The sequence below is a fragment of the Erinaceus europaeus genome, chromosome 6 (genome assembly GCF_950295315.1).
Source record: "Erinaceus europaeus chromosome 6, mEriEur2.1, whole genome shotgun sequence".
Classification (NCBI taxonomy): Eukaryota; Metazoa; Chordata; class Mammalia; order Eulipotyphla; family Erinaceidae; genus Erinaceus; species Erinaceus europaeus.
This window is the reverse complement of record NC_080167.1, coordinates 3,872,257-3,893,240: the sequence shown is the minus strand read 5'-3', so window position 1 is coordinate 3,893,240 and position 20,984 is coordinate 3,872,257. Positions and strand designations below refer to the sequence as shown.

Here is a 20,984-nt window from a genome sequence, read left to right as displayed (position 1 = left end):
GACAGGCTGAGTGGATGTCCTCAGGGAGTCTGTGAGTCAAAGTCACAGGTCCTGCAGACACTTCCCGGAACCTCACTAGTCCCAGTGGCACGGGAAACTGGTGCAGAAGTTCTTTCTGTCTTCTTTCCTTCTTTTTAAGATTTGTCTATTTGGGCGGGGGGAGGGGGGGAGCAGTGACATATTACCTAGAGCAAGGGCCTGGCTTTGAGCCCCGGCTCCCCACATACAGAGAGGAAGCTTCACAAACAGTGAAGCAGGTGTCTCTCTGCCCCTCCCCGTCTCTGTCTCCCCCTCCTCTCTCAAGTTCTCTCTGTCTCGTCCAATAAAATGGGAAAAAATGGCCACCGGGAGCAGTGGCTGAGCCCCCAGCAATACCCCTGGTGGCAATAAAATAAAATAAATGATTTGACTTTTTTTATTTATTTATACTTATTTTGAATAGAGACCAACAAAGCTTGAGAGAGAGAGACCTGCAGCCCTGTTTCACTGCTCATAAGCCCTGCAGGTGGGAAGGGGGGCTTGAACCCAGGTCCTTGTACCCCGTGTGTGTACGCTTCCATCCCCCCCCCCACCCCGTCCATCTTGGTTTCTGAAAACAGGAAGCACAGGTGAGGCCATGGAGCAGAAGGAAAGAGGCAGAGAGAGGTGTGAGTTCTGTGGGGAAGGCGGGCGTCCTTGTGCCTGCGGGTGGGGGTGCCAGGTGGACAACGGCTTCCTGGAAGCCCGTGGCGCCCCCGCAGAAGGGCAGGAGGTGGGATTCCAAAGGGCCGTCGGCCCACCCACTAGGCACCACAGCCCCACGAGGAGACCCTCCCCCAGAGCTTGTCAGGGACCATGGACGGACGGTGAGGGCAGGTGCAGACTCCAGCCCGTCCAGCCCGGGTTCCAGGGAGGGGAGGCGGGCGCAGGGGTGCGGGGAGCCCCCTCCCCCGTCAGCCGGTGTCCCTGCCCCACAGCGGAGGAGTCCCTGGCTTGTGACAACCCCGGGCTGCCCGAGAACGGCTACCAGATCCTGTACAAGAGGCTGTACCTGCCGGGGGAGTCCCTCACCTTCATGTGCTATGAGGGCTTCGAGCTCACGGGCCAGGTGACCATCCGCTGCATCCTCGGCCAGCCCTCCCACTGGAACGGACCACTGCCCCTGTGCAAAGGTGGGCCTGGGCCAGGGGAGGCGGGAGAGAAGGAAAGAAAGAGAGGGACAGAAGGGAGGGGGAAGAGAAAGAGGGAAAAGGGGAAAGGAGGGGGAGATGCAAGGGAGGAAGGGGGAGAGAGAGGGAGGAAGGGAGGGAAGGAAGAAGGGAGAGAGAGAGAGGGAGGGAGGAACGGAGGGATGGAGGGAGGAGGGCCTGAGCATGGGGCCAGGTGGTCCAGGGCTGAATCTGCTCTGGAGACCAGGCGGCCACAGCGGGCGGCGGCGGGCAGACACAGGAAGGCCTGTGAGGCCTGTGCCCAGGTGGCGAGCAGGGGAGCCAGGAGCCGGACTGGGGACACTCAGGGCTCCCCGAACCTCGTCCCACACCAAGGGCCCCTGGCCTCGGCTCTCAGGCTCGGCTTCCTGCAGCCCCATCTCAGGACCCCCTGCCCCCGAGGGTGAGCGGTTCTCCCCGGGCTCTGGGCCACTGTCCCTGGGGAGCTCTGCTGTGCAGGTGCTGGGCAGAGTGCATGGCTCCAGGGCGCCCCTGGTGGCCAAAACCGTTTAACAGCCGAGGAGGATGGAGTCTGTCCACCCACCTGGGACCCGTGGTCTCCACTTTACAGGCTCAGGGAAGGGAAGTGACCACCTCAAAGCCACAAAGCAGAGCGGGGGCCCCAAAGTCCCCGATGCCCCGTCCCCACCCCACTCCTGGGAGAGGTTCCCCAGACCCTTCAGTGGAGCAGCCTGAGCCCCCAAGCAGGAGGAGGGGTGGGTCTCTGTCTGCATCCTCTCCTCTCATCATGCCTGTGATGGGGCCTGCACTGAGCCTGCACAGACTTTGCACAAACAGAAACAGATTTTTTTTAATTTTTTAATATTTATTTATTCATTTTCCCTTTTTGTTGCCCTTGTTTTATTGATGTCATCATTGTTGGATAGGACAAAGAGAAATGGAGAGAGGATGGGAAGACAGAGAGGGGGAGAGAAAGACAGACACCTGCAGACCTGCTTCACCACCTGTGAAGCGACTCCCCTGCAGGTGGGGAGCCGGGGGCTCGCTCGAACCAGGATCCTTAGGCCGGTCCTTGCACTTTGCGCCACCTGCGCTTAACCCACTGCACTACCACCTGACTCCCACAGAAATAGATTTTAATGAAAGAAGGAAGGAAGGAAGGAAGGAAGGAAGGAGTATTTCAGATCTGACTATAACCGAGTTTCATATGACAGGTCCAGCAGATGGTGCTGGGAATCAAACCAGGCACCTCAGGTGTGCAAGTCCTGTGCCCCACCAGCTGAGCTGTGTTCTCAGCTCTTAACAAGGGTGGGGGGGGGCTGTCTTTCTGCTCCAGAGCAGAGGAGAAACAGCACTTGGAGGTCTGAGACAATTGTTCTCCTCCTTCCTGGCCCTGCTCAAGCCCGCGGCAGTTCTCACCACGCCCAGCCCCGGACCTGCATCTCCGCTAGAAAATTCAGGGATTGGGGCCGGCTGGCGGCGCACAAGGACCGGGGTTTGAGTCCCCCATCCCCACCTGCAGGGGGAAAGCTTTGCAAGTGGTGAAGCAGGGCTGTGAGTGTCTCTCTGTCTCTCTCCCTATCTCCCCCTTCCCTCTCAATTTCTGGCTGTCTTTATCCAATAAATAAATAAAGATAATATATATTTTTAAAAAATTAAAGAAAGTTCAGGGATGAAAACATCGGAGGGAAGGTTGCCCACAGCCTCTCTTGCCGCTCCAGAGATGGTGGGTCTGATGGAAGAGTGTGACTGGCCGTTGCCCCCACCCCCAAGTTGTCAAGATGGGTATTTCGAGCTTGTTTCCAGGGGAGCAGGGGACAGAGACTATGAAATGGGCCAGTTCTGACTCTGCTTATGATCTGCCCAGGGCTCCTTAAAATTCTTTTGTATTAATTACAAAATTAATCCCCACAGGGATTATCTCAGGCCTGAAGTTGGAGATAAGAGTTTCAGGGCTGTCAAGGTTTCTCTGCTCCTTCTCCCCTGCCCCCGGGGCTCATAACCCAGGAGGCTCCAGGCTCCTCTCTCCCTCTCTCCCTCTGTCTCTCTCTCTCTCTCTCTCTCTCTCTCTCTCTCTCTCTCTCTCTCCACGCTGGCTGCTTCCCAGACCCTATTGGACTCTGCTGTCTGCTGGGTCTGCAGCTGGTTCCTTAATTGGCATTGAGAGAGAGAGAGAGGAGCCTGGAGCCTCCCGGGTTATGAGGTAGCACAACGGGTTAAATGCACATGGTGCAAAGCGCAAGGCCCAGCATAAGGATCCCGGTTCAAGCTCCTCGGCTCCCCACCTGCAGGGGGGTCACTTCACAGGCGGTGAAGCAGGTCTGCAGGTGTCTGTCTTTCTCTCCCCCTCTCTGTCTTCCCCTCCTCTCTCCATTTCTCTCTGTCCTATCCAACAACAATGACATCAATAACAACAACAATAATTACAACAATAAAACAACAAGGGCAACAAAATGGAATAAATAAAAAAAAAAGACTGGTGTGTCGGGAGTGGGTAAAAGAAGAAAAGAGTTTTATTTTGCAAGGGCCAAGAGTTCCGATCTCTCTGAGAACTCCAGCCTCAAACAAGGGGACGGCACAGGCTCATACAGGGGTTGCAGCCCTGGGAGCAGAAAAGCGTCATTGCAGAATAGAGGCTGCAGGGCTAAGGGGTGGGGCTTGAACCCACTGCCCAGGGTCTGGTGGCCTCAGTTCCTGGTATGATTCCTGTGATCTTTCCTGCAGAGCTATGTCTAGGAAAGTTTAGCCTCAGCATAAGAGATGCCCTTGGGGGGCGGAGGACAGCTTTTAGGAGGGCAGAAGCTAGCGGAGGTAACAGAAGCTGCCATGACAAACAATCAAAGACAAACTCTGGCAGTATCCTTGGTGACTGTAGAAGCAGGTCGTTACATTTGCTTTTTTTGTATCAAACATCTGACTCTGTAGGCCCTCCGCTTATAAAATTCAGCCTGACCTTCTCTGTGTCGGTTTCTGTTTCCACTGGCTGTCTCAAAGCTTCTGCCTTGGCTCAGTCTTCCTACAGATCCTTAGCCCTTTGTTCTCAGGAATTCTGTGTTGAGACTTTCTGGCAGACATACCACAGTCATATTATAAGCACGTATTCTGAGGCTAAAATTTTTGGAAATTCTCTATTAGATGAAAGTCAGAGAAGGCCCTTGACTCCGGCATGAAAACCAGCATAAGGGCCAGAGAGGCAGCATCATGGTTCCGCAAAAGACACATGCTTTAGGCTCCGAAGTCCCAGGTTCAGTCCCCAGCACCACCATCAGCCAGAGCTGGGCAGGGCTCTGGTCTTTCTCTCTGCATCTCTCCCATTAAATTAAAATCAAATATTTTTTAAAAGTTGAGGGGGCTATGGGGACAGCATCATGGTTCTGCAAAAGACATTCCTGCCTGAGGCTCCGAGGTTCCAGGTTCAGTCCCCAGCACCACCATCAATCAGCCAGAGCTGAGCAGGGCTCTGGTCTCTCTGTGTCTTTCTTTCTTTAAAATAAAATGTTTAGAAAGGAAGGAAAGAAAGCCTGCATGAGAGCCAGATAGATGTATACCTGGTTAAGTGCACATGTTACTGTGTGCAAGGACCCAGGTTCGAGCCCTGGTCCTCCCTCACCTGCAGGAGGAAAGCTTCGCAAGTGGTGAAGCAGGTCTATAGGTGTGTGTGTGTGTGTGTGTGTGTGTGTGTGTCCCTCCTATCCTCTGAATTCTCTGTCCTATCAAATAAAGGAGAGAAAGGGAAGGAAGGAAGGAAGGAAGGAAGGAAGGAAGGAAGGAAGGAAGGAAGGGTGACAGGCCTCCTGAATCTGCCTGTGAGCTGTGACTACACCCATTGCCTTGACACCCCCTCCCCACCCCCACACTGCCACCTTGCCTCTAAGCAGCCTCCCAGCCCCAGCAAACACCCACACCTGTGCCAGGGTGTCTCTAACGCCCCTGATGGGACACAGGTCAGAGCCTCCCAGATGAGCACAGGTGAACCAAATCCAGAGGGTCCCAGCCTGTGGCCCCTGAGGACGGGGCGTCCAGGGTGCAGGAGAAGCTGCCCTGGATGACGGTGTCCACATGGGAGGGCAGCCTGGCCCCTGGCTGGGTTGCATAGGGGGTGCGGTTGTCTGAGACGGTGACCCTCCCCCAAACCGGACCTGAGCAGCTGACAGCGGAGCCTAGCCCCGCCCCTCAACACTGGCCAGTGGGGGGGCTGTGTGGCACCCAGACTCCTCCTGCCCCCTGGCCTGCCAGCTGTTCCCCTGAGCTCAGCAGCCCCCCCCCCCAGCGGTCCTGACAGACACATCACCTCTGTCCTCTGGGGGTACCTTGGGAGGGGGCATGGGCGAGCGGGGGGGGGGGGGGTGTCTGGCAGTGGCCTCAGGTCAGTGAAGCCATGGCTCACTCCCCGCTCCCTCCACGGTGCACAGAGTGACCCTCAACCCAGTCCTGACTGTTTCTCTTTCAGTGAATCAGGACAGCTTTGAACACGCGCTGGAAGGTGAGTTCTCTTGTGAACCCCCCCCCCCATACACAATAAACCAGCCCTCCCAACCATGGGGAGGAAGCCAAGCGGGGCACTTAGATGGTCTCCTGCAGGCTCTTCAAAAACAACAAAAATGGGAGTCGGGCTGTAGCGCAGCAGGTTAAGCGCAGGTGGCGCAAAGCGCAAGGACCGGCATAAGGATCCCGGTTCGAGCCCCCGGCTCCCCACCTGCAGGGGAGTCGCTTCACAGGCGGTGAAGCAGGTCTGCAGGTGTCTGTCTTTCTCTCCCCCTCTCTGTCTTCCCCTCCTCTCTCCATTTCTCTCTATCCTATCCAACAACTATGACAACAATAATAACTACAACAGTAAAACAACAAGGGCAACAAAAGGAAATAAATAAATAAATATTTAAAAAATAAAAGCAGAAATATCTGTCTTCATGTCACTGAGGTGATGTGGGGAGCTTGTCATATCTGTGGTGCCACCTAGGGGAACTGAGGCAGGATGCCTCTCCTCTGCCTCGCTCCAGCTTCCAGAAGGAAAAGTCTATCTGGGGTGCACGGGGTGGGTGCTTTGTGGCCTGTTCCCCCTCTGTGTTTCTCCCCAGCCAGCTGCCCAGCCTCCACCTTCCCTCCTTCTTATTCACAACCATCAGGTCACGTGAGCCCCTGCAGAGCACATGGGGAAGCCCCTGCGGCTCCTTTTTTGCAGTTTTTTTAATTTAGTGATTTAATATTGATTTACACGACTGTAGCATAGCAGGGGTCTAATCCCACCCCTTTCCCACCACCAGGGCTCCGTGTCCCCATTCCCTCCACTGGAAACTGCAGTGGTTCTCCCAAGGTCACAGATATTGATGGACTATTATTTCTAGAACTCTCTGTCTATATTTATATTATTGGTCCATTTTTTCCAGTGGTCTCCCCTTCTCTTCCTCTCTAAGTCACACCTACACCTGTTAATACCTCCAAATGTCTTTCCTTCTCTTCTCTTTCTGGGTCCTGATGGAATTGGAGTTCAGAGCCCTCTAACATTTCTCCCCTTCTGGGAATATAGGTCAAATATTTTTTCTTGCCTCCAGGGTTATTGCTGGGGCTGAGTGCCTGCACTACGAATCTGCTGCCTCTGGTGGCCTTTTTTTTTTTTTTTTCCATTTTGTTGGATAGGACAGAAAGACGTTGAAAGAGGACGGAGAAATAGAGGAGAGAGAAAGATAGACACCTTCAGACCTGCTTCACCACTTGTGAAGTGACCCCCACCAAAGGTGGGGAGCCAGGGGCTCGAACCCAGATCCTTATGCTTAGTTCTGTGTGCACTTAACTGGGTGTGCCACCACCTCACTCCTGGACTAAACTCTTTATGGGGAGCAGAAGGTGGGAGGTCTGGCTTCTGTCACTGCTTCTCCGCTGGACATGGGTGTTAGCAGGTGGATCCACACCCCCTGCCTGCCTCCATCTTTCCCTAGTGGGGCAGGGCTTTGGGGAGGTGAGGTTCCAGGACACATGGGTGAGGGCGTCTGCTCAGGGAAGTCAGGTTGGCATCATGGTGGCATCTGCAATTCGGTGGCTGAGGCTCCTGCAGGATTCTCCATCTGCTCTCATTCCATGGCCCCAAGAACTGGCTCACAGACAGCCTGAGAGGCCTCATGGGCGTCCCTGCTGCTCTCTAAGGCAGCTATGTCCCCAGCCATGCCAGGCATGGCCTGGGTGCAGGGGGGGGCGCTGCATCCTGGGGTGTCTCAGCAGGAGGGCCCGGCCTCTTGGCGCCCGATCAGGCGTCCTGGGAGGGTCTCGGAGTTCCAGCCAGGGTCTTGGCACTGCTCAGGTGCCCTGTGATCCGGCGTTGACAGAGGCCGCCTGGACAGATCTGCCGATGGCGGTTCACAGGGTCTGTTGGTGGGCCGCCCGGTCCTGTCCCCATGGCTCTGCAGACGGGGGCAAGGGGTGGGGGCAGGATCTGACCTTCTCAAAAACCCAGAGCTCAACCCCTGGCCCCACACGGGAGCTCCAGGGATGCTGGGACACTGCCCTGGTGTCTCTCTGCCTCTCTCCTCTCTAAAACAACATTTTTAAAATGTAAATAAAATAATAAGTAAATAAATAAAAATTAGCCAGGGAGGTCACTGGGCAGTGGTGCCCCAAGTGCTCAAAGCCCTGAGCTGGTGCCTGGTAACAGAAGGGGAAGGAGAGGGAGGGAGAAAGAAGGAGAAAAAGAGAGGGAGAGAGAGGGAGGAAGGGAGGGAGGGGGATAGGGAGGGAAAGGGAGAAAGGAGGATAGAGAAAAGGAGAAAGAGAGAAGGAGAAAGGGGGTGGAGGACAGAGAGGGAGGGAAAAGGAGAGAAAGGAAGAGAGAGGGAGGGAGAGGAGAAGGAGAGAGGGAGACGGAGGGAGAGAAAGGAAGAGAGAGGGAGGGAGAGGAGAAGGAGAGAGGGAGACGGAGGGAGAGAAAGGAAGAGAGAGGGAGTGAGAGGGGAGGGAGAGAGGGAGACGGAGGGAGAGAGGAAGAGAGAGGGAGTGAGAGGGGAGGGAGAGAGGGAGACGGAGGGAGAGAAAGGAAGAGAGAGGGAGTGAGAGGGGAGGGAGAGAGGGAGACGGAGGGAGAGAAAGGAAGAGAGAGGGAGTGAGAGGGGAGGGAGAGAGGGAGACGGAGGGAGAGAAAGGAAGAGAGAGGGAGTGAGAGGGGAGGGAGAGAGGGAGACGGAGGGAGAGAAAGGAAGAGAGAGGGAGGGAGAGGGGAGGGAGAGAGGGAGACGGAGGGAGAGAAAGGAAGAGAGAGGGAGGGAGAGGGGAGGGAGAGAGGGAGACGGAGGGAGAGAAAGGAAGAGAGAGGGAGGGAGAGGGGAGGGAGAGAGGGAGACGGAGGGAGAGAAAGGAAGAGAGAGGGAGGGAGAGGGGAGGGAGAGAGGGAGACGGAGGGAGAGAAAGGAAGAGAGAGGGAGGGAGAGGGGAGGGAGAGAGGGAGAGGGGAGGGAGAGAAAGGAAGAGAGAGGGAGGGAGAGGGGAGGGAGAGAGGGAGATGGAGGGAGAGAAAGGAAGAGAGAGGGAGGGAGAGGGGAGGGAGAGAGGGAGACGGAGGGAGAGAAAGGAAGAGAGAGGGAGGGAGAGGGGAAGGAGAGAGGGAGACGGAGGGAGAGAAAGGAAGAGAGAGGGAGGGAGAGGGGAGGGAGAGAGGGAGACGGAGGGAGAGAAAGGAAGAGAGAGGGAGGGAGAGGGGAGGGAGAGAGGGAGACGGAGGGAGAGAAAGGAAGAGAGAGGGAGGGAGAGGGGAAGGAGAGAGGGAGACGGAGGGAGAGAAAGGAAGAGAGAGGGAGGGAGAGGGGAGGGAGAGAGGGAGACGGAGGGAGAGAAAGGAAGAGAGAGGGAGGGAGAGGGGAGGGGGAGAGGGAGATGGAGGGAGAGAAAGGAAGAGAGAGGGAGGGAGAGGGGAGGGAGAGAGGGAGATGGAGGGAGAGAAAGGAAGAGAGAGGGAGGGAGAGGGGAGGGAGAGAGGGAGACGGAGGGAGAGAAAGGAAGAGAGAGGGAGGGAGAGGGGAGGGAGAGAGGGAGACGGAGGGAGAGAAAGGAAGAGAGAGGGAGGGAAAGGGGAGGGAGAGAGGGAGACGGAGGGAGAGAAAGGAAGAGAGAGGGAGGGAGAGGGGAGGGAGAGAGGGAGACGGAGGGAGAGAAAGGAAGAGAGAGGGAGGGAGAGGGGAGGGAGAGAGGGAGACGGAGGGAGAGAAAGGAAGAGAGAGGGAGGGAGAGGGGAGGGAGAGAGGGAGACGGAGGGAGAGAAAGGAAGAGAGAGGGAGTGAGGGAGGGGGAGAGAGGGAGACGGAGGGAGAGAAATGAAGAGAGTGAGTGAGAGGAGAGGGGAGGGGGAGATGGAGGGAGAGAAACGAAGAGAGTGAGTGAGAGGAGAGGGAGAGAGGGAGATGGAGGGAGAGAAAGGAAGAGAGAGGGAGGGAAAGAAAGAGAGAGGGAGGAGAGAGAGGGAAGGGGAGATGGAGAAAGAGAAGGATTGAGAGAGGGATGGGGGAGAAGGAAAAAGAAAGGGAGATAGCAAAAAGGGGAGAAGGAGAGAAAAGGGGGAGGGGCCTGGGTGGGTTGGGGATGAGGGAAAGAGAGAGAGAGGCAGGCGACCCCACACTCAAGGGTGGGCCTGGGCTGTGTCCACACACCACAGAGCCCTCTCCACTCACATCTGTCGTCTCTCCTGGGGAGACTCCCCCCACCAAGCCTCCCCCAGTGGGTGCCGAGCAAGGGGGGCCGTCTGGCGAGCGGGTGGACCCCAGGACATCACGGCACCTGCGTTCATTAGCAGAAGCAGCCGCAGAGACGTCTCTGGAGGGAGGGAACATGGCACTGGTCATCTTCATCCCGGTCCTGGTCATCTCCCTGCTGCTGGGCGGAGCCTACATCTACATCTCCAGGTAGGGGGGCGGGCTGGCGGGTGGGGGGCTCGGGTGGGAGCTGCTCACCCACAGCTGGGGGCCGGAGAGGGGCTGTCCCCGGGTTTGGAGATGGCCCAGCCAGTAGAGTGCATACCTTAGCACCGTAAAGTCCTGAGTTCGAACCCTGCCCCCCCCCCGCAATGGGAGCATCGTGCTGTGATGTCTCTCCTCTCTGTGTCTGTCATTCGTTCTCTCTCTTTTTATTTTTTTATTATCCTTATTTATTTATTGGATAAAGACAGCCAGAAATCAAGAAGGAAGGGAGAGGCAGAGAGACACCTGCAGCCCTGCTTCACCGCTCATGAAGCTTTCCCCCCGCAGGTGGGGACCATGGGCTCAAACTCTGGTCCTTGTGCACTGTAACGTGTGCGCTCAACCAGGTGCGCCACCGCCCGGCCCTTCTCCACACAGGAAGGAGCCAGGGTGCAAGTGACAGAGGAGGCAGCTTCCAGGGTCGCCTGGAGTGAGGGGGGAGCCTCCGGCCCGTGTGGCCTGCTGGAAGCTGAGAGGCAACCAGGACCCCAGCTTTCACGACGCCTCCTGCCGGGGTTCTGGGGGGCTGGCCAGGTGTCTCCCAGGCCATGATGTCTCTGCCCTGTGCTTTATTCCAGGTGTCGATACCACTCCAGCCTCCGCCTGCCTCTGATCTACTCACATCCCTACAGCCAGATCACCGTGGAGACAGAGTTTGACAACCCCATCTACGAGACAGGCGTGAGCGGACCCCACCCCCCCCAAGCCCCCACCCCCAGCCCCATTCCCTCCCCCACACCCTCCCGGCTTCCAGCCTCCCCTGCTATGGTCCTGTCTCGACCCCCCTCCCATCGGCATCAGCTGGGATCACCCAGCTGTCACTTTGGGCAGGTGACCAGTCTGCGATGTGGTTCACCCTTGGCAGAAGGAAGGGGGTGCACTGAGGGTCCCTGGAGGAGGAGGAGGAGCTGCCTGGGTGACAAGGGGACCCAGTGGCAGTGGCCGAGTTGCCACCCATCCCACCAACCTCAAAGCCCGACTGGAAGGCAGTTCACCCCCGGGGCCCAGGGACAGTCACAAGCCCAGTAGACAGGATCCTGCAGTCAGTGAGTTTACAGTCTTGCAAAGGAGGGCTGAGGGGACAGCACAGTGGTTCTGAAAAAGTCTCTCCTGCCTGAGCTCTGAGATCCCCACCACTGCCATCAACCAGAGTTGAGCAGGGCTCTGGTTAAAAAAAAAAAAAAAAAATCCTCCATGGGAGTCAGGTGGTAGTGCAGTGGGTTTAGTGCACCTGACACAAAGAGCAAGGACTGGCAGAAGGGTCCTGGTTCGAGCCCCCGGCTCCCCACCTGCAGGGGAGTTGCTTCACAGGCAGTGAAGCAGGTCTGCAGGTGTCTGTCTCTCTCCTTCTCTGTCTTCCCCTCCTCTCTCCATTTCTCTCTGTCCTATCTAACAATGACAACAACAATAATACCTACAACAATAAAACAACAAGGGCAACAAAAGGGAAAATAAATAAATGTCTTTAAAATTTTTTTTACCTCCGTATGTAAAGAGTGCTTACAAATCAACAAGAAAAAGGCAGGGCCAGGGAGACAGCATCATAGTTCAGCAAAAGATTCTCCTGCCTGAGCCTCTGAGATCCCAGGTTCAATCCCTAGTACCACCAACAGCCAGAGCTGAGCAGGGCTCTGGTAGAAAGAAACATATATTCTTACAAAGGAATCATGTCATAATAATAATAGTCAACCAGTGTGCACTCTGGCCTGGCATCTCACACGCACAGATTCCCGGAAACCTCGGGATAAACCACACCCCAGAGTTGGCAGGTGACGGGTTCGCTGGTGAGGTGGCTGAGGTGCAGAGGGGGAGAGGAAGAGACTGCAGGGGGGGGGGGTCTCAGCAGCCAGGAGGCCCAGTCTGGAGTCTCGGACCAGCTCGCCCCCCTCCCCCACCCCCAACCCAGCACTCAGGGCTCTTCAGGACTTGGGCACCCAGAATGTGGAGGGTGGGGGGCTCAGGGAGAGGGGGGAGGGGGGGCTTTGAGAAGGTGGTCGTGGTGGGGGCATGAGGGAAGGTGGGGAAAGAGTCGTTGGAGAGGGTGCAGAGTGTGTGCAGAGACTGGGGGTCACATGGGGGCAGAAAGGACAAGGACCTCGTACCCAGGCCCTGGGGAGACAGGAGCAGAGAGGCCCAGGGGCCTGGGTGCAGGGACTTACAAAGGGCTTGGGCCACGGAGGGCCAGCTCTGCAGACGGGGCCTGGACCGACCTGCTTTCTCTTTCCCGCAGGAAACCAGAGAATATGAGGTCTCCATCTAGGGGCGGCTGCCCACCGGCCCCGGGAACACAACAGTGCAGCCCTGCCCCTCCGGAGCCCCAGCCTGGAGGGGGCGGGGAGGGGGGCGCAGAAGCCACCTGCCTGTGAGGGGAGCCCCCACCGCCTTCCCTCTCCTCTCTGTCCCGGGGGCTGGCGTGGTCTCCGCTGTATTTATTCTATTTCACACGGGATGGGACGGGGTGCGGCTGAGAGCCCCGTTCTGAAGGCAAACATCCTGCAAAGTGGCAAAAACAGACACAGGCAGCTGAGAGCACCAAACGCAGAAGACGCCTCCCCTCCTCGCCGGGCCGCCTCCCCCCGACCCCCCCGCATGCCTGCTCTGACTCGGCGCCCCCCCCCCCCCCCCCCCCGCCACAAGGCTGAGGTCCAGCCCGGGGCCAGCACAGATGCCCCCACAGGGCTGCTGTCAAACCCACCCCTGCCTCTCCTCCAGTCCCCTCCACCCTGACTTCTAGGAAGTTCTGTCACATCCCCTCCCTCCTGGGGCCTTTGTGAAGGCAGCAGGACCCCCGTCTCCAGCTGCCCCTGGCCTTGCTCTTGCTGAGACCACAGGGCGGTCAGTGTCTCTCGGACAGGAGGGTCATCGGAGCTGGGTGAGGCTGGGGGCTGGGGGAGGGGAATGGCCTCTGTGAAGGGTCTGGGGTGTTGCTGCAGCCCTGAAGGGGGAGGGTCATACTCAGCCTTGGGCAGGCAGCTCTGAGTCCATGTGGCTTGTGCTGGCCCGGGGCAGGGTGGGGGGTGCTGCCCTGCTCCTCTCCTGGACTTGGGCACACAGAGCCCTCAGAACAGGGGCGCTGTGGTCACCTTTGGCATCAGGACTTTGGGGTGGAGAGGGGGGTGTCACCTGAAATAGGGAGGCTCTTCCGCCCCTAAGGTGTCCCCAGATGTCAGGGGAGCTTGGGAGGGCGGGGATGGAGATGGGGCGCCCCCTTGGGAGCTCCCTTTAGAGTTCTGGCAGAGGAGGAGGAAGTGGGGACCGGGGAAGCACTGGGGGCCTGGGAGGGGTTATACGAGCTCCCAGAGCCAGCCCTTGCACCCCGACTCAGGGCTGACTGAGCCTGAAGGTCCCTGGACTATTCTCTGCTAGATGCAGGTGTAAAGAAAAAGTAGGAGAGTGACAGAGGGGGATTAGAAGGACCCCCACACACAAGAGACAGAATCACCCCCCACCACGGGCACGTGGCAGGATGCTGGGGGCTGGGGGCGCGGGGGAGCTGGCTTATGAACCACTGGAGCAGGCCCGGGCTGCTGGCCGGTAACACAGCACTCTGCTCATGGCTGTGAACTTGGACCTCAGTCTCAGGGGGGCCGAGAAGCCCCCCCAACACCCCCGTCTCATGACAGAAGCCCAGGAGAAATGGGTCTAGGGACAGAGGCCGACATTTCAGAAAATCATGTGTCTCCCCCACCCCCATATTTTTTTAAGGTATAAACCAACTTATTTTAGGGTTTGTTTTTTTTCTTGCTTGTTTGTTTTTTGCCTCCAGGGTTATCGCTGGGGCTTGGTGCCCTACTAGGAATCCACTGCTCCTGGCCATTTTTTCCATTTTATTGGACAGGACAGAGAGAAATTGAGGGAGGACGAGGAGATAGAGAGGGAGAGAGACCTGCAGTCCTGCTTCCGCACTCCAGAAGCAACTGCCCTGCAGGTGGAGAGCTGGGGGCTCGAACCCGGATCCTTGCGCTTCTGACTATGTGTGCTTAACCCGGTGCAGCCGGTTAAATGCCACTGCCCAGCACCCCCACATGCTTTTTTTTCTTCTTGATGCTAATGGGAGCCGGGGTCCTGGAGGAAGGAGCCCCAGGGGTGATCTGGGCTATGTCTCCCAGTGCCGACCAGTCTGAGCCATGCCTCTGCCCACACCTCAGACCTACCTGTCCTCTTCAGCCTGGAGGGGACAGAGTCTGCTGTGTACAGCGTGGCTGGGAAAGCAAGGTGTCTCTCTTGCTTTTTGAAATACCTGACTGTGTATTTGTAATGTGTAAGGGTTAAAATAATAATAATAATAGTGATAACTGGAGTGCCAAAAAAAATAATAATAATCCGCCCCCAGGCCCCTCTGTGTGGGTGTGTGTCTGCTGATGAGATGGGTAGTAAGCATCTCTCCGGAAGCTGGTGTTTCCTGAACGGGCCGCAGCCTGGGGACCTCGGTACAGGCAGGCCGAGCCCTCCTCCCCACCATCTGTGTTTCTGACAGTGGGGACGTGTGTCCCCAGAGCCATGGACCCCCAGAGGGCCGCCCTGCACCTCCCCAGCACCCAGCCACCCCGTCCTGGCCCTTAGCCTCTGCCTGTCTCTGGAGAGAGGAGCTAACACCTGTCCTGGTCACTGTCCCCTGACAGGCTGCTGTCGTGGGGTGTCCTGAGCCCAGCTCCCTGACGGGCCGCTCTGTGCAGGAGGGAGAATGCGGCAGGAGCTCAGGCAGGGGGCCTGGGTACAGTGCGGCCTCCCCTGGGAGGGTGGGCGCCCTCATGTCTGCGGCTCCCCTGGAGCAGGAAGGCGGGCAGGGCACATCCACAGGCGGGCTTTCTCCCTGGAACTTTCCATTTGCATTTTATTCCAGACAGAGTCAAAAGCAGACACAACTTTCTAAGCTGAAATAATGAAGTCATTTTCCACTTTGTAGATATTGATGCTAATAAAACAACTGAAAAAAAGAGTCCCGTCTGCAGGGGTCTTTGTGCAGACACGCCAGGGTGGGCCATCCCCAGCTTCTGGGAGGAGATGGGGCACAGGGAAGGGGGCCACTGGTTGACAGCTTGAATGCTGGGGCTCCAGCCACCCTGAGAGCACCAGAGAGTCGCGACCGGAGGCCCATGTGGGGTGCACCCTCTGGTGACCCGGTGGGAAATCCAGTCCAATGTCGGGCGGAGGCCAAGTCTGGGGCTCAGAGTCGGTCCCCTGGACTTGAGAGGGAGGAAGAGGACGGTGAGAACACGCAGGGCAGTGGGAAGGCAGATGATTGATGGAAAGGTGAAGGGCACCACTGATAGAGGTGAGAGGTGAGAGAGGGATGGGTGAGCAGGAAGTGTGGACTGGCAAAGACATGAGACTGGCCAGAGGAAGAATCTGAACCCAGCTGGGGAAGGCCCCTGCCCCAGACCTGCGGTATCCAGAGGGCAGCAGAGGGCAGCCTCGATGGGATCCCAGCAAGGTCTCAGCATCCTGGTCACTGTCAATCCCTAGTGAGCTGTGTCCCCTAGTGAGCTGTGTCCCCCTAGTGAGCTGTGTCCCCTAGTGATCGGTGTCCCTAGTGAGCTGTGTCCCATAGTGAGCTGTGTCCCTAGTGAGCTGTGTCCCCCAAGTGAGCTGTGTCCCTAGTGAGCTGTGTCCCCTAGTGAGCTGTGTCCCTAGTGAGCTGTGTCCCCCCAGTGAGCTGTGTCCCTAATGATCTGCGTCCCCTAGTGAGCTGTGTCCCCTAGTGAGCTGTGTCCCCCTAGTGAGCTGTGTCCCTAGTGAGCTGTGTCCCTAGTGAGCTGTGTCCCCTAGTGAGCTGTGTCCCTAGTGAGCTGTGTCCCCCTAGTGAGCTGTGTCCCCTAGTGAACTGTGTCCCTAGTGAGCTGTGTCCCCTAGTGAGCTGTGTCCCCTAGTGAGCTGTGTCCCCCTAGTGAGCTGTGTCCCTAGTGAGCTGTGGCCCCCTAGTGAGCTGTGGCCCCCTTTGGGCTGTGTCCCCTAGTGAGCTGTGGCCCCCCAGTGAGCTGTGTCCCTAGTGAGCTGTGGCCCCCCAGTGAGCTGTGTCCCCCTAGTGAGCTGTGTCCCTAGTGAGCTGTGTCCCTAGTGAGCTGTGTCCCCTAGTGAGCTGTGTCCCCTAGTGAGCTGTGTCCCTAGTGAGCTGTGTCCCCTAGTGAGCTGTGTCCCCTAGTGAGCTGTGTCCCCTAGTGAGCTGTGTCCCCCTAGTGAGCTGTGTCCCTAGTGAGCTGTGTCCCTAGTGAGCTGTGTCCCCTAGTGAGCTGTGTCCCTAGTGAGCTGTGTCCCCTAGTGAGCTGTGTCCCCTAGTGAGCTGTGTCCCTAGTGAGCTGTGTCCCCTAGTGAGCTGTGTCCCCTAGTGAGCTGTGGCCCCCTTTGGGCTGTGTCACTCCTTCTTCCAGGCACACAGCCGCCATCGTCACTATCACCTGTCCCACTCAAGGTGAGCTGTCTCCTTGCCTGTCTCCAGCCCTTTGCCCCAAAAGTCTCCGATTTCTGGGTCCTATTCCATCTAACTCCCTTTCCCACCGCCAGCGCACTGTCCCCGTGTCAAAGCTGAGCTCGGCTCACACACCTGCACCCCTGCGCGCCCACTGTGCTCTTCACTGTTTGTCAGGCTCAGACCATCAAAAGCAAAGGCACCTGCTTGTATCTGGGCCTCCTTGGCCTGGGGGGTTGGGGGTGGGGGACACAGCCCTGTGCCCCCGCAGAGACAGGAGCTGGGGTGGGGGTCCTGCAGGGACCTGTGTGTCATATCACCTCAGTTCCAAATCTTTTGCCCCCAAACACACAACTGTTGTCTCAGTCCCCGGACCTGCCGGGGCCATCCATGTCCCTGTGCCCGGCTCTGCCTCTCTGCTCCTTTCTGCTCTGTCTTGTTTCCATCTTGGTCCTCTCTCTGTCTCTCTATCTCTCTGTGTGTGCTTTCTCTCTGTGTGTCTGTCATTCTGTCTCTGTTTCTCTCTGTCTCTCTATCTCTCTGTGTGTGCTTTCTCTCTGTGTGTCTCTTTCTGTCTCTGTGTTTCTCTCTGTCTCTCTCTCTCACTTCTCTCCTGACTCCTTCTGTCTCTTTCTCTATGTTTCTCTGTGCCTCCCTTCATCCCCTTTCTTCACTCTGTCTTTCTCCGTGTCTATTTCTTTTTTAAAAGAATTTCTTAATATTTATGTGTTTTCCCTTTTTGTTGCCCTTGTTGTTTTTCATTGCTGTTGTAGTTCTTGTTGTTGTTGATATCATTGTTGGATAGGACAGAGAGAAATGGAGAGAGGAGGGGAAAACAGAGTGGGAGAGAGAAAGACAGACACCTGCAGACCTGCTTCACCGCCCGTGAAGCGACTCCCCTGCAGGTGGGGAGCCGGGGGCTCGAACCGGGATCCTTACACCGGTCCTTGCGCTTTGCGCCACTTGCGCTTAACCCGCTGTGCTACCGCCCGACTCCCCTCTGTGTATATTTCTTTCTCTCCCTCCTTCCTCTGTCTGTCTCTGTCTACCTCTATCTTGCCAGTCTCGGGATCCCCCAGAGACACACACACTGCCCTGCACCCACCCCCTCTGCAGGGACCCACTTGCCAGGCTGCTCACGTGCTGGCTGTCTTGAAGCCGCTGTGCTCCCAGGGCTGGCAGACTCCACATCCGCCATGGGGGTGGGGGGTGGGGTTCGATGGACATTTAAGAAGCAAACAAAAGAGCGTGGGGAGGGTGGGGATGGCTGCCTGGAGAACAGAGTACCTTCCTGACTTGGGTGGGGGGTGGGGGTGGACTGAGACAGTCCAGGAGGGCCCCAGGGTGCTCACCCACATCTCGGCCTCAACACTGCCCCTCCCAGTCACCACAAACACCTAGATGGAGTTTCATTGTCTGTTTTCATCTTTCCTTTCATTTAAATGTTTTATAGTTATTTATTTGTTCCCTTTTGTTGCCCTTGTTTTACTGTTGTAGTTATTATTGTTGTTGTCGTTGCTGGATAGGACAGAGAGACATGGAGAGAGGAGGGGAAGACAGAGAGGGGGAGAGAAAGACAGACGCCTGCAGACCTGCTTCACCGCCTGTGAAGTGACTCCCCTGCAGGTGGGGAGCCGGGGGCTCAAACCGGGATCCTTATGCCGGTCCTTGCGCTCTGTGCCACGTGTGCTTAACCCACTGAGCCACCGCCTGACTCCCTGTTTTGTTTTTAATAGAAACAGAGAAGGAGAAGGAGCAGGAGAGGGGGAAGGAGAGGGAGAGACTGAGGGAGCAGCGGGAGAGTTTGAGGAAGAGGAAGTGGGAGAGATTAAGGGAGAGTTGAGGGAGAGGGAGAGGCTAGAGTATCAGGCCAGCACAGACTGATACTCTGGATCGAACCCAGAGCCTCGTGCCTGCAACTCCTGCACTCTGCCGGCTGAGCTGTCTCCCTGAAGCTGGCTTTGTTTACTGAGACTCTCACCTTTACCATGCATGAGGACCCGGGTTTGAGGCCTCAGTCACCATGTGGGAGCAACATGTAAGGAGGAAGCTTCACGAGTCGTGAGGCAGCGCCACAGTGTCTCTCCTCCTCTCTGTGTGTCTGTCTCCATCTCTGTCTCTCACCTGCTATCTGGGGAAAGAAGGAGGGAGGCTGAGCAAGAACTCTCCTGCCTGCACTCTGTCGCCCCCCCTTGAAGGTCAAGCTGGCTGTGGGGGGGGGGGGTGAGGCTGTTGCTCACCCCAGACTCTGCCAATAGAAACCGCCCCCCCCCCCCCCCCGCCCCAGGTAAGTGGGGAGCACTGGCTGAACCTGTCAACGCCTCTTCAAAACATTGCTCGTTTCCATGGTGACAGAAAAGCACTGTCAGGGCAAGCTGCCTGGAATGTCAAGTTACCCAGGGCGCACCTTCCCCACCCAGCTGTTTCCCAGTGACTCTCAGAGAGAGACCATGACACAGCTCTCAGACGGGCCAGAACCATGCATGGGAAACACGGAGGCTGATCACCAGCCCCCAGATCCCAGATCCCAGACCCCAGATCCTAAATCCTGCTCAGATCCCAGATCCCAGACACCATGTCCCAGATACTAGATCCTGCCCAGATCCCAGGTACTGCCCAGATCCCAGAACCAAGATCCTGCCTAGATCCCAGATCCTGTCCAGGTCCCAGGTCCCAGATCCCCTCCAGATCCCTGATCCCAGGTCCCAGATCCCAGATCCTGTCCAGATTCCAGATCCCAGATTCTGTCCATATCCCAGATCCCAAATCCCAGGTCCCAGATCCCAGATCCCAGGTGGCAGATTCCAGATCCCAGATCCTAACCAGGTCCCAGATCTAGCCCAGATCCCAGCACCACTCAAGCATCAAGCTGGGCAGCAGTGGGGCAGTTGGAGATTGAGGAAGAGGGAGAAGGAGAGGGAGAGGCTAGAGTACCAGGCCAGCACAGACAGCATCAGGGATCAAACCCAGAGCCTCGTGCATGCAACTCCTGCACTCTGCCGGCTGAGCTGTCTCCCTGAAGCTGGTTTTGTTTTCTGATCCCAGAAAACAAAACTCCAAGACTCAGTTCCAGCCCTCTACCATGTTTGTTGCTCCCTGAGTTCAAACCCCGGCAGGACAATGTGAGGATTCCACACTTCTGCTACCCATTAGCTGAACCCGGTGTCCCTGGCATACCAACCTGCCTCCCACTCCTGCGCTAAAAGCGAGCTCCCTACAGGCAAGATGAGGCATCTGTTTTCCTAATCCGCTCTGAGAAGTAGAAATGAGGAGTGAGAGGAAAAGACCCCTCTAACAACTGACAGGGTGACATGCTATCAGAGGAAATTTTTAAAAAATGTTTTTAACCAGAGCCCTGGTCAGCTCTGGCTTATGGTGGTGCAGGGGATTGAACCTGGGACTTTGGAGCCTCGGGCATGAGAGTCTCTTTGCATAACCATTATGCTATCTACCCTCCACCCAGAAATTTTAAATTAAGAAGAAACCTAAAGAAAATGCTAGTTAGTCTTTTCTGAAGAGAGAGAGAGAGACCACTGAGAGAAATCAGAGCACAATGCCATCTGTCCCATCATTTTGGAATGTTCTATTTGCTTTTGTCTTCCAGAATTCAAACCCAGGGCTCCACACAAGCAAAGCATGTGCCCAGCCTGAGAGCCACCTTCCTTCCCACAATACCCAGCTGGTGCTGCACAGTGATCGGGCTCCACCATGGTCAGATTCACTACCACTACCGGCACCAGCATTATTTCGCTTATTTTAGTTCAGAGAACAAAAAGAAACAGAGAAGAGAGACCCCACAGCCCTGCCCACCCTCCATGGGCTCCCTGGGTGCTGTACAGGACAGGGTGCTGAGAGAGGAGAGACCCCACAGCCCTGCCCACCCTCCATGGGCTCCCTGGGTGCTGTGCAGGGTGCCGAGAGAGGAGAGACCCCACAGCCCTGCCCACCCTCCATGGGCTCCCTGGGTGCTGTGCCTGGTGGTGAGAGAGGAGAGACCCCACAGCCCTGTCTCACCCTCCATGGGCTCCCTGGGTGCTGTCCATGGTGCTGAGAGAGGAGAGACCCCACAGCCCTGCCCACCCTCCATGGGCTCCCTGGGTGCTGTGCCTGGTGCTGAGAGAGGAGAGACCCCACAGCCCTGCCCACCCTCCATGGGGCTCCCTGGGTGCTGTACAGGGTGCTGAGAGAGGAGAGACGCCACAGCCCTGCCCACCCTCCATGGGGCTCCCTGGGTGCTGTACAGGGTGCTCCCATATGGGACCAGGGCTAGAATCCAGCATGAGATTCAGTATTATAAGGTAGGTTCTCTACCAGGTGAGCCATCTCTTGCCTCCTCAATTGATATTTAAGAAATAGGTTTTAGGGAGTCAGGCGGTAGCACAGCAGGTTAAGCACACGTGACGCGAAGTACAAAGACTGGAGTTAAGGATCCTGGTTCGAGCCCCCGGCTCCCCACCTTCAGGGGAGTCGCTTCACAGGTGGTGAAGCAGGTCTGCAGGT

General features: G+C 56.9%; 1 protein-coding gene across 1 annotated transcript in view; it reads left to right on the top strand.

Moving 5' to 3' along the window:
* SEZ6L (seizure related 6 homolog like) overlaps positions 1-12,704 on the top strand; it is a 52,428-nt gene extending 39,724 nt beyond the window's left edge. The window contains exons 13-17 of the mRNA XM_060192660.1: positions 957-1,151; positions 5,599-5,631; positions 9,916-10,024; positions 10,657-10,759; positions 12,309-12,704. Of these exons, the coding sequence (XP_060048643.1) occupies positions 957-1,151; positions 5,599-5,631; positions 9,916-10,024; positions 10,657-10,759; positions 12,309-12,338 (470 nt within the window). The 3' untranslated portion in view covers positions 12,339-12,704. The remainder of the gene's footprint in view (positions 1-956; positions 1,152-5,598; positions 5,632-9,915; positions 10,025-10,656; positions 10,760-12,308) is intronic.
* The last annotated feature ends 8,280 nt before the right edge of the window (positions 12,705-20,984 follow it).